The 14,573-nt window shown below is 43.0% G+C and overlaps 1 protein-coding gene across 4 annotated transcripts in view; it reads right to left on the bottom strand.

Annotated features, from left to right (window-relative positions):
- wipi1 (WD repeat domain, phosphoinositide interacting 1) overlaps positions 1-14,573 on the bottom strand; it is an 86,759-nt gene that overhangs the window by 25,801 nt on the left and 46,385 nt on the right. For all 4 annotated transcript variants that reach the window (XM_078401318.1, XM_078401316.1, XM_078401315.1 and 1 more), the window contains exons 5-8: positions 13,868-13,965; positions 12,727-12,819; positions 7,507-7,577; positions 4,147-4,254 (exon numbers count right to left, since the gene is read on the bottom strand). In XM_078401318.1, coding sequence (XP_078257444.1) covers positions 4,147-4,254; positions 7,507-7,577; positions 12,727-12,819; positions 13,868-13,965 — 370 coding nt within the window. The remainder of the gene's footprint in view (positions 1-4,146; positions 4,255-7,506; positions 7,578-12,726; positions 12,820-13,867; positions 13,966-14,573) is intronic.

Below are 14,573 nucleotides of genomic sequence, written 5' to 3' on the forward strand. Positions count from 1 at the left end.
GTCCACAGATGTACAGTGGTCTAATGGCATAGATTGGGGTATCATTTCAATGCATGCATAGTTCACTTTATCAAGCCTGCTTCTTTGTTGTTTATGGTGGACTTTCCTGAGCAGTGCAGTGCATTATTTGGAACCTAACTCAAGTAGATCCACCAAGTACAGTTCAGTTTAGTTTATTGTCACGTGTACCAAGGAACACGTTTTGTTGCGTGCTAACCAGTCATTGCCTGTTGCTATGGTTCTCCATTGAATGTCTGAGACACAACTTAGTTGTGAACTGCACTACCCACCCAACCTGCAGTTCTTGCCCAACCCACTTGCTGCCCGACAACTTACCAATCGGTTACATGACAGACCCAAGGCCATATCTGCTCTGTTTCTTATAGATGCTGGTACATTTTCATTCCCCCACTATCCACTTGACTCTTCATACAACCAGGACCTTTCTGCCTTCTGCAGCAATAGATCAGAGGACAAAAAAGCATTTTGGTGTTCGGTCTTTCCTGATACAACACCTTGGCCGTTGCCATTAAATCCTTTTGTTGTTCTGCAATGCATTGTTGACATTTTTAGACACCATGCTATTCACTTTGCATAGGAAGGAACTGCAGATGCTGGTTTACACTGAAGGTAGACACAAAATGCAGGAGTAACTCAGCAGGACAGGCAGCATCTCTGGAGAGAAGGATTGGGTGACGTTTTGGGTCAAGACCCTCCTTCAGACTTTGCATTCACTTTGTAGTGTTAAAATATTTTTTATTGAGATGGTGGAGGAAACTGATTTCATTAATAGAGGATAGGTAAACAGTGGGCACTGATTCAAGATGTTTGGTGTAAGAACCAGGTCAGGAAATGAAGTAGCGAGTTATTACAGTGCCCTCCATAATGTTTGGGACAAAGACCCATCATTTATTTATTTGCCTCTGTACTCCACAATTTGAGATTTGTAATAGAAAAAAAATCACATGTGGTTAAAGTGCACATTGTCAGATTTTATTAAAGGGTATTTTTATACATTTTGGTTTGACCATGTAGAAATTACAGCTGTGTTTATACATAGTTCCCTCCCATTTCAGGGCACCATAATGTTTGGGACACATAGCTTCTTAGGTGTTTGTAATTGCCTCTTTAATGCAGGTATAAGAGAGCTCTCAGCACCTCGTCTTTCCTCCAGTCTTTCCATCACCGTTGGAAACGTTTATTGCTGTTTACCAACATGAGGACCAAAGTTGTGCCAATGAAAGTCAAATAAGCCATTATGAGACAGAGAAACACGAATAAAACTGTTAGAGACATGAGCCAAACCTTAGGCTTACCAAAATCAACTGTTTGGAACATCATTAAGAAGAAAGAGAGCACTGGTGAGCTTACTAATCGCAAAGGGACTGACAGGCCAAGGAAGACCTCCACAGCTGATGACAGAAGAATTCTCTCTATAATAAAGAAAAAACCCCAAACACCTGTCCGACAGATCAGAAACACTCTTCGGGAGTCGGGTGTGGATTTGTCAATGACCGCTGTCTGCAGAAGACTTCATGAACAGAAATACAGAGGCTACACTGCAAGTTGCAAACCACTGGTTAGCGGCAAAAATTGGATGGCCAGGTTACAATTTGCCATGAAGTACCTAAAAGAGCAACCACAGTTCTGGAAAAAGGTATTGTGGGCAGATGGGACGAAGATTAACATATCAGAGTGATGGCAAGAGCAAAGTATGGAGGAGAGAAGGAATTGCCCAAGATCCAAAGCATACCACCTCATCTGTGAAACACGGTGGTGGGGGTGATAAGGCCTGGGCATGTATGGCTGCTGAAGGTACTGGCTCACTTATCTTCATTAATGATACAACTGCTGATGGTAGTAGCATAATGAATTCTGAAGTGTATAGACACATCCTACCTGCTCAAGTTCAAGCAAATGCCTCAATACTCATTGGCCAGCGGTTCATTCTACCGCAAGATAATGATCCCAAACATACTGCTAAAGCAACAAAAGAGGTTTTCAAAGCTACAAAATGGTCAATTCTTGAGTGGCCAAGTCAATCACCCGATCTGAACCCAATTGAGCATGATTTTTATATGCTGAAGAGAAAACTGAAGGGGACTAGCCCCCAAAACAAGCATAAGCTAAAGATGGCTGCAATACAGGCCTGGCAGAGCATCACCAGAGAAGACACCCAGCATCTGGTGATGTCCATGAATCGCAGACTTCAAGCAGTCATTGTATGCAAAGGATATGCAACAAAATACAAAACATGACTACTTTTATTTACATGACATTGCTGTGTCCCAAACATTTTGGTGCCCTGAAATGTGGGGACAATGTATAAACACTGCTGTAATTTCTACATGGTGAAACCAAAATGTATAAAAATGGCCTTTATTAATATCTGACAATGTGCACTTTAACCACATGTGATTTTTTTCTATTACAAATCTCAAATTGTGGAGTACAGAGGCAAATAAATAAATGATGGGTCTTTGTCCCAAACAATCTGAAGGGCACTGTATATCTGAAAATGAGGTGGAGAGGTTTAATTACAGATTGCAAAACAACTAGGACATTTTCTGCATAGAAAATAACAGGGCATAAAGTATGATCATGCACATGAAACTAGTTTGATAGAACTTTCAAACAGGCAGAACTGGTTCAGTAAGCCATGTGGTTTGTTTATCTGTGGTATGAATCATTTACATCGGTCCCCTGAAGATAGGGGTTTATGATGATTCATTTTCGAGGATCTTGCCCAAGTAATTTGCAGCATGGAAATTGAGGCTTTGTCGGCTTTATGAACATTGATCCAACATGGGCAGACCATTTCCATTCTGCGACCACACCCATTTAGTTTTGATTAGTTTAGTTTAGTTTAGAAATACAGTGCGGAAACAGGCCCTTCGGCCCACCAGATCCTGCCAACCAGCGATCCCCGCACATTAACACTACCCTACAATTTTACATTTATACCAAGCCAATTGACCTACAAACCTGTACGTCTTTGGAGTGTGGGAGGAAACCGAAGAGCTCAGAGAAAACCCACGCAGGTCACGGGGAGAACTACAATCTCCGTACAGACAAGCACCCGTAGTCAGGATCAAACCTGGCTCTCTGATGCTGTAAGGCAGTACCTCTACCGCTGCGCCGCCAAGCCACCCGACCACACCCATTGTCAACATTTGTGTACGATCAACTGAATTATGGTAGCAATGAAATAACGAAGGTTGTTGATGTGGTGGAGACGTATCTCAGGTCACCTATGGAAACGTCATTGGATCAGTAGCCATGTAAAGAGAACAGCAATTGTTGACAAAGGTGGTCAGTCACTTTCTGATGTCTGGTGGGCTGATCTTGATCAGATCTACCTCACCCACACATTGTCACTGTTGGGAAACATATTCAACATAAATATTCGGCACTTAAAACATTATTCCCACATATTTAGCTTACTTTAGTTTAGAGATACTGTGCGGAAACAGGCCCTTCGGCCCACTGAGTCCGTTGCAACCAGCGATCCCCGTACACTAACACTATTCTAAACACACTAGGGACAATATACATCTATACCAAGCCAATTTACCTACAAACCTGTACGTCTTTGGAGTGTGGGAGGAAACCGGAGCACCCGGAGAATACCCACGCAGGTCATGGGGAGAACGTACAAACTCCATACAGAGAACACCCGCAGTCAGGATCGAACCCGGTTGTAAAGCAACAACTCTACTGCTGTGCAACCATGCTGCCCTGCTCAATATGTTCAAAGGCCAAATAACTCAGACTTTGATAAAGCTTCCAAAGATTAATTTTTGCTTAATCTTCCTAATAAGCTAGCGTCATATTAATTCCCTGAATGCAGCATTTTCTTGGTTCAAATTGGCCAGATACTCAGACGGAATATTTACATGGTCTGATAAAATCAATTTTATACCAAGATTGTGAGATGGGAAATTTCCAGTCATGGTATAAACAAGATGACAAAGGAATGAATAAGTCAAGTGGAAAATATCTGACCTGATGCAGTGCAGCTTTTGCTGAAAGAATAACACGTTAGCAGTCTGCACTTAACCCTCTCTGTCTGAAAAAAAAATAATTACTTTTATGACTGAATATCTATTGCAGTTTTAATAGGAATGTTTTAAGAGACTACTGTACCTTTGGCTGGGCTGTTCAAGCTTGAAGATATGAATAGTCTCAGTATTACTCGATGCTGACAAGAACTGGGAGTCTTTGCTGAATGCCAGCGAGCCAATATTTACATACCTATTGCCGAAAAATGATAACACATGATATTACACATAACAAAAGTAAAATATAACCCGTATTAAAGCTGAATATAAAGATAAAATGCCTGGAATTGGTGGCGAGTGAAATTATTTACCCTTATCCTCACACTATCCCGCCAGCCTCATTAAAAAATACATAAAACCCACATATGAAATACATTTAAAAAAATTTGCTTCCAAAATTCTTGCATCAAAAGAAAAATAATTAAGGCACAATGTGTAGGAAGGAACTGCAGATGCTGGTTTACACTGAAGATCGACACAAAATGCTGGAGTAACTCAGCGGGTCAGGCAGCATCACTGGAGAAAAGCAATAGGTGGCGTTTCTGGTCTGAAGAAGGGTCTCGACCTAAAATGTCACCTATTCCTTTTCTCCAGCGATGCTGCCTGACCCGCTGAGAACCTCCAGCATTTTGTGTCTATCTTCAGTTCAAACCAGCATCTGCAGTTCCTTCCTACACATTAAAATATTTGTTTACTACCACAAAGGGTACAGATAGTGAGGATTTAAGTTAAACGTTAAGAAGAAATTAAGGGACATATCTTTTACAAACATCCCTCTGATGATACCTAATGCTCTCATCATTTGTCCCTCTCCCACCCTAGTCATTGTTGTCCCATTGAGTTTTATTGTCGTATAACTTATCACCTAGCACACAGCCAACAATGCACCACTATGGACTCCACCTTTCCTTGATTATTGTTACTTTTTTGCATATCTTTCATTCATTTGTTCTATATCTCTCTACTTCACTGTCCATACCTCTAGTTATCTTCCCTGACTTCAGTCTGAAGAAAGATCTCGACCCGAAACGTCACCTATTCTTTTTCTCCAAAGATGCTGCCTGACCCACTGAATTACAACAGCTTTATGTGTCTATCTATGGTCTCATCATTTGGTTAACTCCACATCCTCCACATTAAGTTGGATGGGGGTGAGGGTGGGTGTCTGCAGAGATTGCTGGGATTCTGTAGCAAGTCCCAATCAGTTTATTGTTACAAATACTTACAATACCCGAGTAGAACTATCAGCAAGTGAAAGCTGGCACATCCCAAGAAACAGAAGCACCAATGATTAAATTTATAAACCTCAAAGACATCAATGTCCATAAACATGCTCCCAAACATGTTTTTGTTCTCAATGACTTTCAATAGACAATAGGTGTAGGAGTAGGCCATTCGGCCCTTCGAGCCAGCACCGCCATTCAATGTCATCATGGCTGATCATCCACAATGAAGTACCCCGTTCCTGCCTTCTCCCCATATCCTTTGACTCCACTATCTTTAAGAGCTCTATCTAACTCTCTCTTGAAAGCATCCAGAGAATCGGCCTCCACTGCCTTCTGAGGCAGAGAATTCCACAGATTCACAACTCTCTGGGTGAAAATGCTTTTCCTCATCTCCGTTCTAAATGGCCTACCCCTTATTCTTAAACTGTGGCCCCTGGTTCTGGACTCCCCCAACATCGGGAACATGTTTCCTGCCTCTAGCATGTCCAATCACTTAATAATCTTATATGTTTCAATAAGATCCCCTTTCATCCTTCTAAATTCCAGTGTATTCAAGCCCAGTCGCTCCATTCTTTCAACATAAAACAGTCCCGCCATCCCGGGAATTAACCTCATGAACCTATGCTGCACCCCCTCAATAGCAAGAGTGTCCTTCCTCAAATTAGACCAAAACTGCACACAATACTCCAGGTATGGTCTCACCAGGGCCTGTACTACTACAGAAGGACCTCTTTGCTCCTATACTCAACTCCTCTTGTTATGAAGGCTAACATGCCATTAGCTTTTTTGATAAAACTCATTAGTTCACTATTCGAGAAGGATGGAACTGGTCCAACATCTACCAGATGTTCCAGGCACAGTTTACTGGGCTGGAGGGAGTAGAGGTGTGGTGTATCACTAGAGGTGTGGTGCATCACTAGTCACTAATTAGATGGGGGTGGCAAGATTAGTATTGCTGTCACAAAGTTCCCGTCGCCTGGGCTTAATTCTGACCTGGTGGGTTTTCTCATATGCTCCATTTTCTTCCTACAAACTAAAAATGTGCTGGTAGATTAATTGGCACAAAGTTTAGTTTAGTTTATTGTTGTTACGTGCATTGAGGTACAGTGAAAAGCTTTTCTATTGTGTGCAATCCATTCAGCAGAACGACTATACATCGAGCATTACAATCAAGCCGTCCACAGTGTACAGATACAGGATAAAAAGAAAAATGTTTAGTGCCAGATAAAGACCAGTACTGTCCGATTAAAGGTAGTCCGAGTGTCTCCAATGAGCTAGGTGGTAGGTCAGGAGCACACTCTAGTTGGTGATAGCGTGGTTCAGTTAAAAAAAAGAGAAATAATTTTGCAGAACCGGAACGCACCGCAGTTTCTTTATATTCTCATTATGATAGGGGGCACTCCTAAGGACCTTTTACAACACGGAGGGGGCATCGGCCATTTTCTATGGAGTGGTCTGCTGGAGCAGCAGCATCTCAGCGGCGGAAGGGAAGAGGCTCGACAAGCTGGTCAGGAAGGCCAAATCTGTCCTGGGTTGCCCCCTCGACTCAGTGCAGGTGGTCGGAGAGAGGAAGATGATGGCAAAACTAACATCGCTGCTGGACAACGACTCCCACCCCATGCAGGACACTGTCACTGCACTGAGTAGCTCCTTCAGTGACAGACTCCTTCACCCCAAGTGCGTGAAGGTGAGATATAGGAGGTCCTTCCTTCCCGCTGCTGTGAGACTGCACAACCAGCACTGCTCCCAGCAGATGAGTCAACAATAACAGCTAAGAACACACAGAAAACTGATGACAACTTATGTATCTTTTATTTATAATGAATGATCTCTTGCTCTCTTGCTATCCACTTAACAATGTAAATTTCCCCGGTGTGGGACGAATAAAGGAATATATTATTATTATTATTATTATTATTATTATAAGAACTGTCCCCTAAAGTCATGGGAAAGTGGATCATGGACACTTTAAATCAGTGGTTCCTCTCTCTAGCAATCCCCAAGAAAGAGCAACTCAGAGGATGGGCTACATCCAGACTATTTATGAGGAGCATCCGTTGAGGTTAGCGCAGAGCAATGATGTCAGTAGCCCTGGTCAGCTGTGTGCGGCTCATGAAAAAAGCACACTCCACCAAAATTACACCGAGACAGCATTTATGAATGGGACAGAAACCACAGGAATTAAGTACATTGGGTATGAGGACACATAACACAATTACCTTTTCATTCCTCTCCTGAATTCGTAAAGTTTCTCTCCCTCGGGAGTGGAAAAGACACGAATAACTGTACCCTGCGGAACATTCAGAGGGAGTTAACGAAGGTTTGGAATTTATAGCTCCAGTAAGGGCATAAATCAATTATCTCATTCAGCCATGCTTTAGCCAATGAATCCAAATCTCCTGCCGGAATTATTTTTCCCCCTACCCCACCTTTGCCCCATTGAATTTGTGATTCTATTGTAATCTTATAGTCTCTGATGAATGGAATTATCCATTCACTAATTAACCTTCCCAACAGCAATGTGTTTGATGAACCATGGCATTCACACATATCAACGTAAGAAAAAAATAGAAGTAGGTTATTTGACTCTTTGTGGGCACTCTGATCAGCTCATGGCTGGCCATTTTCCTCAGCACCACTTTCCTGCTTTACCTTCATGTGCCTTCATTTCCTAAATGTTTAAAAAACAATTGATTTATGTCCTGAACATATTTAGCAATGGTCTTCTTGGGCTGCAGATTCATTGCCCTTTTGCTGAAGACATTTCTTCCCATGTCTATTCTTAGCGACTGGACCCTGCCACGAGACAAGCTCTCTCAGCCATGGAAAACTAAATACCACCAGCCACAGCAAGGTAAATTAGTGGCCACATTCAAGGGTGACCGTGCACATTGCATGGAAAAAGGGTTTGGCTTTTTTTCCATCATTAATGGAAAGTATGATATAATGTGAAATGATGGAAAATTACAGAATGCACGACCACTTACTTGGACACACATACAGAGACACATTCAGAAAGTATTCAGACCCCTTCACTTTTTCCACATTTTGCTACGTTACAGCCTTATTTTAAAATGGATTAAATTCTTTTTTTTTATCATCAATCTACACACAATACCCCATAATAAAAAAGCAAAAACAGGTATTTTGACATTTTTGCAAAGTAATTAAAAAGGGATAACTGAAATATCACATTTACATAAGTATTCAGACTTATGTTGAGGCAGTTTTGGCAGCGATTACAGCCTCAAGTCTTCTTGGGTATGATGCTACAAGCTTGGCACACCTGTATTTGGGTAATTTCTCCCATTCTTCTCTGCAGATTCTCTCAAGCTCTGTCAGGTTGGATGGGGAGCGTCGATGCACTGCTATTTTCAGGTCGCTCCAGAGATGTTCGATTGGGTTCAAGTCCCGGCTCCGGCTGGGCCACTCAAGGACATTTCGCAGACTTGTCACGAAGCCACTCCTGCATTGTCTTGGCTATGTGCTTAGGGTCGTTGTCCTGTTGGAAGGTGAACCTCCACCCCAGTCTGAGGTCCAGAAAGCACTGGAGCAGGTTTTCATCAAGGTTCTCTCTGTACTTAGCTCCATTCATCTTTCCCTCGATCCTGACTAGTCTCCCGGTTCCTGCCGCTGAAAAACATCCCCAAAGCCTTCGACAATTCCTTCGTCTTCATGGCTTGGTTTTTGCTCAGGCATGCACTGTCAACTGTGGGATGTTATATAGACAGGTGTGTGCCTTTCCAAATCATGTCCAATCAATTTAATTTACCACTGGTGGACTCCAATCAAGTTGTAGAAACATCTCAAGGATAATCAATGGAAACAGGATGAACATAAGTTCAATTTTGAGTGTCAGAGCAAAGGGTCTGAATACTTATGTAAATGTGATATTTCAGTTATTTCTTTTTAATTACTTTGCAAAAATTTCTAAACACCTGTTTCCGCTTTTTTATTTATGGGGTATTGTGTGTAGATTGATGATTAAAAAAAATCCATTTTAAAATAAGGCTGTAACGAAGCAAAATGTGGAAAAAGAGAAGGGGTCTGAATACTTTCTGAATGCACTGTAAATACTGTGGCTGTGAGGGCAGGTCAGATGCTGGTACCCTGTGGCATGACTCACTTCCTAACATCCCAAATCTTTTGTGCCATCTCCAAGGTACAAATCAAGAGTGTGGCGGACACTTGCCTGAACAAGTGTAGCTCTAACATCTCTCGAGCAACTTCACGCCATTGGCCGCTCAGCTGATTAGCACCTAACCCACTATCCCAAGCAGTCATTCCCTACACTATTGGTGCTCAGCAGCTGTAGGGTGCAGCATCTATGAAATTCATTGCCCTTGTTATTTCTTGATTTTAAGGGCAACAAGGTAGAGTTGCTGTCTTACAGCGCCAGGGACCCGGGTTCGATCCCGAGTATTGGTCCTGTCTGTACAGAGTTTGTACGTTTTCCCCGTAACGTGCATGGGTTTTCTCTGGGATCTCCATTTTCCTCCCACACTCCAAAGACGTACAGGTTTGTAAGTTAATTGGCTTGGTATAATTGTAAATTGTCCCCAGTGTGTGTAGGATAGTGTTAGTGTGCAGGGATCGCTGGTTGGCGTGGACTCGGTGGGCCGAAGGGCCTGTTTCCACGCTGTATCTCTAAAACAAAAAACTACAACTATATTTATAGAGAGTGGAGTCATGGTGAGCATACGGCATGGAAAAAAGGCCTTTTGGCCCACTGATTCTGTAATGACCATGAAACACCCATTTACTTTAAACCCATACTAATCCCATTTAATTCTCCCTATAAGCCAACCAACTCCCTCTAGATTTACCACTCACCTACACACTGGGGCAACACACAGTGGCCAATTAACCTGCAAACATATCTTTGAGATCCGAGGAGAAACTGGAGGATGCTGAGAAAAACAATCAGTCACAGGAAGAAAGTGCAAACTCCACACAGACAGCACTGGAGGTCAGGATCGAACCTGAGTGGTGGGAACTGTGGCAGTGCAGCTCCACTAGGCACTCCATGGTGTTGCTCCACATCGTCGCAGCCCAAGGTACTTGCCTTGGATACACTGACATCATCTCCATAACCTCTGACCTCTACCACCATGAAGGATGAGTTCATAAATCCATAAGTGGCAGGAGCAGAATTAGGCCATTCGGCCCCCCACCGAGTCGACTCCGCCATTCAATCATGGCTGATATATCTTTCCCTCTTAACCCCATTCTCCTGCCTTCTCCCTATAACCCCTGACACCCGCACTAATCACCATCCCTGGAAATCAGGGGCCGCTGCTGTCTCTGCTCTTCAACAGGGCTCAGTGCCCCTTTGTGCGGAGAGACTGAATCGTACTGACAATGAGCTACCGAATCACGGGTATCCATCTCCATCTTTACTTTGAGGAAGAAATCACTAGATAACAATTGAATGCTGAACATTTAAATCGCCCCTCTGATCCTGATAACCATGCCACAGCAGGGATTGAATGTAAAGCTTTCCGACTTCTGTAACGTTTTGCAAGGTTACCCAACTCAACCTCTCAGGGAAGAGGGGCTGAATTTTAACTACCCATTAACACAGGATTGGGAATACATGGCTCACCAGCACACACACAATCCACCTGAGCTCAGTAATGTAGTGAAGGTGCAGATACAACACAAACTGCAGGTTCTCCTTCAATAAACGCACCCCTGACCTGCAATAGATCACCAGTTCTCCTTCTTGCTATGTCAAATCCTCCAGCACCAGCACTGTGCGTCCACATATATCACAAGGATAGCAGTACATCAAGAAAGAAGCTCACTATCACTTTCTTTCAGGTATTAAATGCTGGCCTTCCCGTTGATACCCAGATCCCAAAATATAAATAACAAGCACTCTCTCTACAGATTTTAAGAAAAGTCCCTCCTGTATTTTTTATGAATCGCCCCCACAATCTCCAGCATGAGGGGAAATTCCCCCCGCAGAGCGAGCACTTCCCATCTGCCCATGAAGTTGGCTCTAAGAGGCTTCAAAGCTTCATTCACTTTACCGCTGGCCTCAGGCGACTAAAATGTGAAGTGACCACTGGAAGGAAAAGCAGAATTTGCTTTTGGAAACTACTTTAGGATCATGAAGGTATTCAGCAAATATTGGGCATGGGATTACATGAAATTTATTTTTAATTGAATGATGAAAAGAGTATTTGAAGATAAAAACCCAGACTTGGCACAAAGCTCACAGTCTACTGGGCAGTGGTGTTCTCTGCCCTCCTACATGTTTTGATTTCTATGGCACACCACAATAACCATTACCTAGGAATATTAAGACACAAAGGTAGACACAAAATGCTGGAGTAACTCAGCGGGACAGGCAGCATCTCTGGAGAGAAAAAATGGGTGACGTTTCGGGTCGAGACCCTTCTTCAGACTGATGTCAGGGGAGTGGGCGGGACAAAGATAGAATGTAGTCGGAGACTGCAAGATTGGTGGGAGAACTGGGAAGTGGGAGGGGATAGAGAGGGAAAGCAAGGGCTATTTGAAGTTCGAGAAGTCAATATTCATACTGCTGGGGTGTAAACTACCCAAGCAAAATATGAGGTGCTGTTCCTCCAATTTGCACTAGGCCTCACTCTGACAATGGAGGAGGCCTAGGACAGAAAGGTCAGTTTGGGAATGGGAGGGGGAGTTGAAGTGCTGAGCAGCCACGAGATCAGGTAAGTTAAGACAGACTGAGCGGAGGTGTTCAACGAAACGATTGCCAAGCCTGCGCTATGTCTCACCGATGTAGAGAAGTTGACACCTGGAATAGCAGGTACAGTAGATGGGGCTGGAGGAGGTGCAAGTGAACCTCTGCCTCACCTGAAAAGACTGTTTGGGTCCTTGGATGGAGTCGAGGGGGGAGGGGTAAAGGGACAGGTGTTACATCTCCTGCAGTTGCAGGGGAAAGTACCTGGGGAGGGGGTGGTTTGGGACGAGTTGACCAGGGAGTTTCGGAGGAAACAGTCCCTGCGGAAAGCAGAAAGGGGAGGAGATGGAAAGATGTGGCCAGTAGTGGGATCCCGTTGGAGATGGCTAAAATGTTGGGAGGATTATATGCTGTATGCGACGGATGATGGGGTGGAAGGTGAGGACACGGTGGACTCTGTCGTTACGAATATGGGGAGAGGGAGCAAGAGCGGAGCTGCGGGATATCTAGGAGACCGCAGGGAGCGCCTCATCTATAATGGAAGAAGGGAACCCCCGCTTCCTAAAGAATTAGGACATCTCCGATGCCCTGGTATGGAAAACCTCATCCTGGTGCTGTTTGAGATTAAGGCCTGGTGCTCGTCTGTGGGGTCATGATCCAAGGATAAGCAATGTTAAAGCACGTTACACAACCAACTCTCATTAAAAAGAAACAAAATCAAACTGCAGCAACAAATTTCACAAGTTAAATGGTGAAACATATGGAATACCTTTTCTGAGGCACTTGCCAGTTTTGAACCTGCGCAGTTGAAAGCCAGTGCTGCAAGTGGCCCATCGTGTGCAGGGATTACAGAAACATTGTGCTGGTGGAAGAAAATATGCATTAAAAATGTCATGCAAAACAATCACAGCAAAAATCTTTATATAACAGCCACTTAAAATAAAGTTTGGATTGCAATAGATCTTTAACAAAAGACTAATAACGCAAAGTCACTAAAACAGATTTATTTTCATAAGAACATCAAAAAACATCCATCAGTACCTTAAGACGCATAAAACACTGTTTGCTCAATTATTTACTTACTTGTGCAACTACAGAATAACTATATTGCCATTATTCTATCACTACTACGGCATAGCTGGTAGACCTGCTGTCTCACAGCGCCGGGTTTGATCCTGACCTCGGGTGCTATCTGTGTGGAGTTTGCATGATTTCCCTGGTGCTCTGTGGGTTTCCTCTGGGTGCTCTGGTTTCCTCCCACATCCCAAAGATCTGCAGCATTTGTAGGTTAATTGGCATCTATATATTGCCCCCTGTGTGTAGCGAGTGGATGCGGAAATGGGATAAACAGAAAACTAGTGTTAACAGGTGATCGATGGTCGGCATGGGCTTTTAGGGCGGAAGGGCCTATTTCCATGCTGTGTCTCTAGGTTAAGCTACAAATATTCTTCCTCTGGAAGGAACAGCATGGTCCAAAGAAGGTGGCTGGTGATCCTAGGATCAGTGGAAGATCTATCCCAAACCCCTGTGATACAGGATTGTGCCATCATCCCGAAGTCCTTAGCTTGACTATTTTGCTTCAAATAATCTACATTAATTGTATAAACTATCTTATAACTTAGCCCGGCATTCACCAATACATTCCTTGCTATCTTTGAAGCATCATAATGGTCATGTTGGAGTATTAGTCTCACCTCAAGGTCAAATTAACTTAGGATAGAATACGGTTGCAATGGAAAAGCCATCTTATCACATGGCTGAAGAAGGAATAATAATGGTGGCAAGTATTCCATCTCTCTCTCTCCCTCTCTCGCACACGCATTTTCTTCTATGTTCAAAATAGTCAAGTAAATCGCAATGCTAACATAACTTGAAAACTATTGCTGTCTCCTATTTAAGTAAACACTCACCAGGTTATTTGCATCATAAATCACTATCTCCCCTATTGTGGCATTGCCAGGATATGCCAAGTATGAGTTGGAATGATTGATGGAAAGTGCACAGAGACCTGGGTAAAGTAGACAAAACTAGAGATGTTAGAATGATAGACCAGGATGATGGTACAGTTATGCACTCAGTGAAATGCAAAAAAATGTAAAGCTCTAAGAACCACATCAGACCACACCGACCTCATCCGAAATACCCCCAAAATAGCTTCCAACTTGCATTGGTTTTGAAGGCAATTGAAATTACCGCAAAGTTTAAGACATCAATTAGTAGCAATAATGCAATAGAGATAAAGATACAGCAACAAACTCTTAAAGTAGATTTGGGGTGAGTAGTCTTATTGTGAGAATGAGGTGTATGTGAACAAAAGGAACGCAGCATTTACAGGAACTTTGATATAATGGGGATTTCAACATGGGGGCCTCAAGCATCTCTTCCATCTTCATCTTCAAATAGTTCAAATGATCTTTTGCATCTAAGCAGTCCAATTGAGTCTTTGTTTAATATAGCACCAAAAACCACCTTACAGTAAGACTCAGTGAAATGTTAACCTCCTGAGGATGTCTCAGAATTTCTTCAGAACTAGTCCTGCTCCAAAATATAAGTTGCTAAAAAGGTCCATTGATTTCATATTTGCCACAGCTTTAAGTTATTGCAGACCTCCCAACA

This window comes from Rhinoraja longicauda, chromosome 6 (assembly GCF_053455715.1).
Source record: "Rhinoraja longicauda isolate Sanriku21f chromosome 6, sRhiLon1.1, whole genome shotgun sequence".
Lineage (NCBI taxonomy): Eukaryota > Metazoa > Chordata > Chondrichthyes > Rajiformes > Arhynchobatidae > Rhinoraja > Rhinoraja longicauda.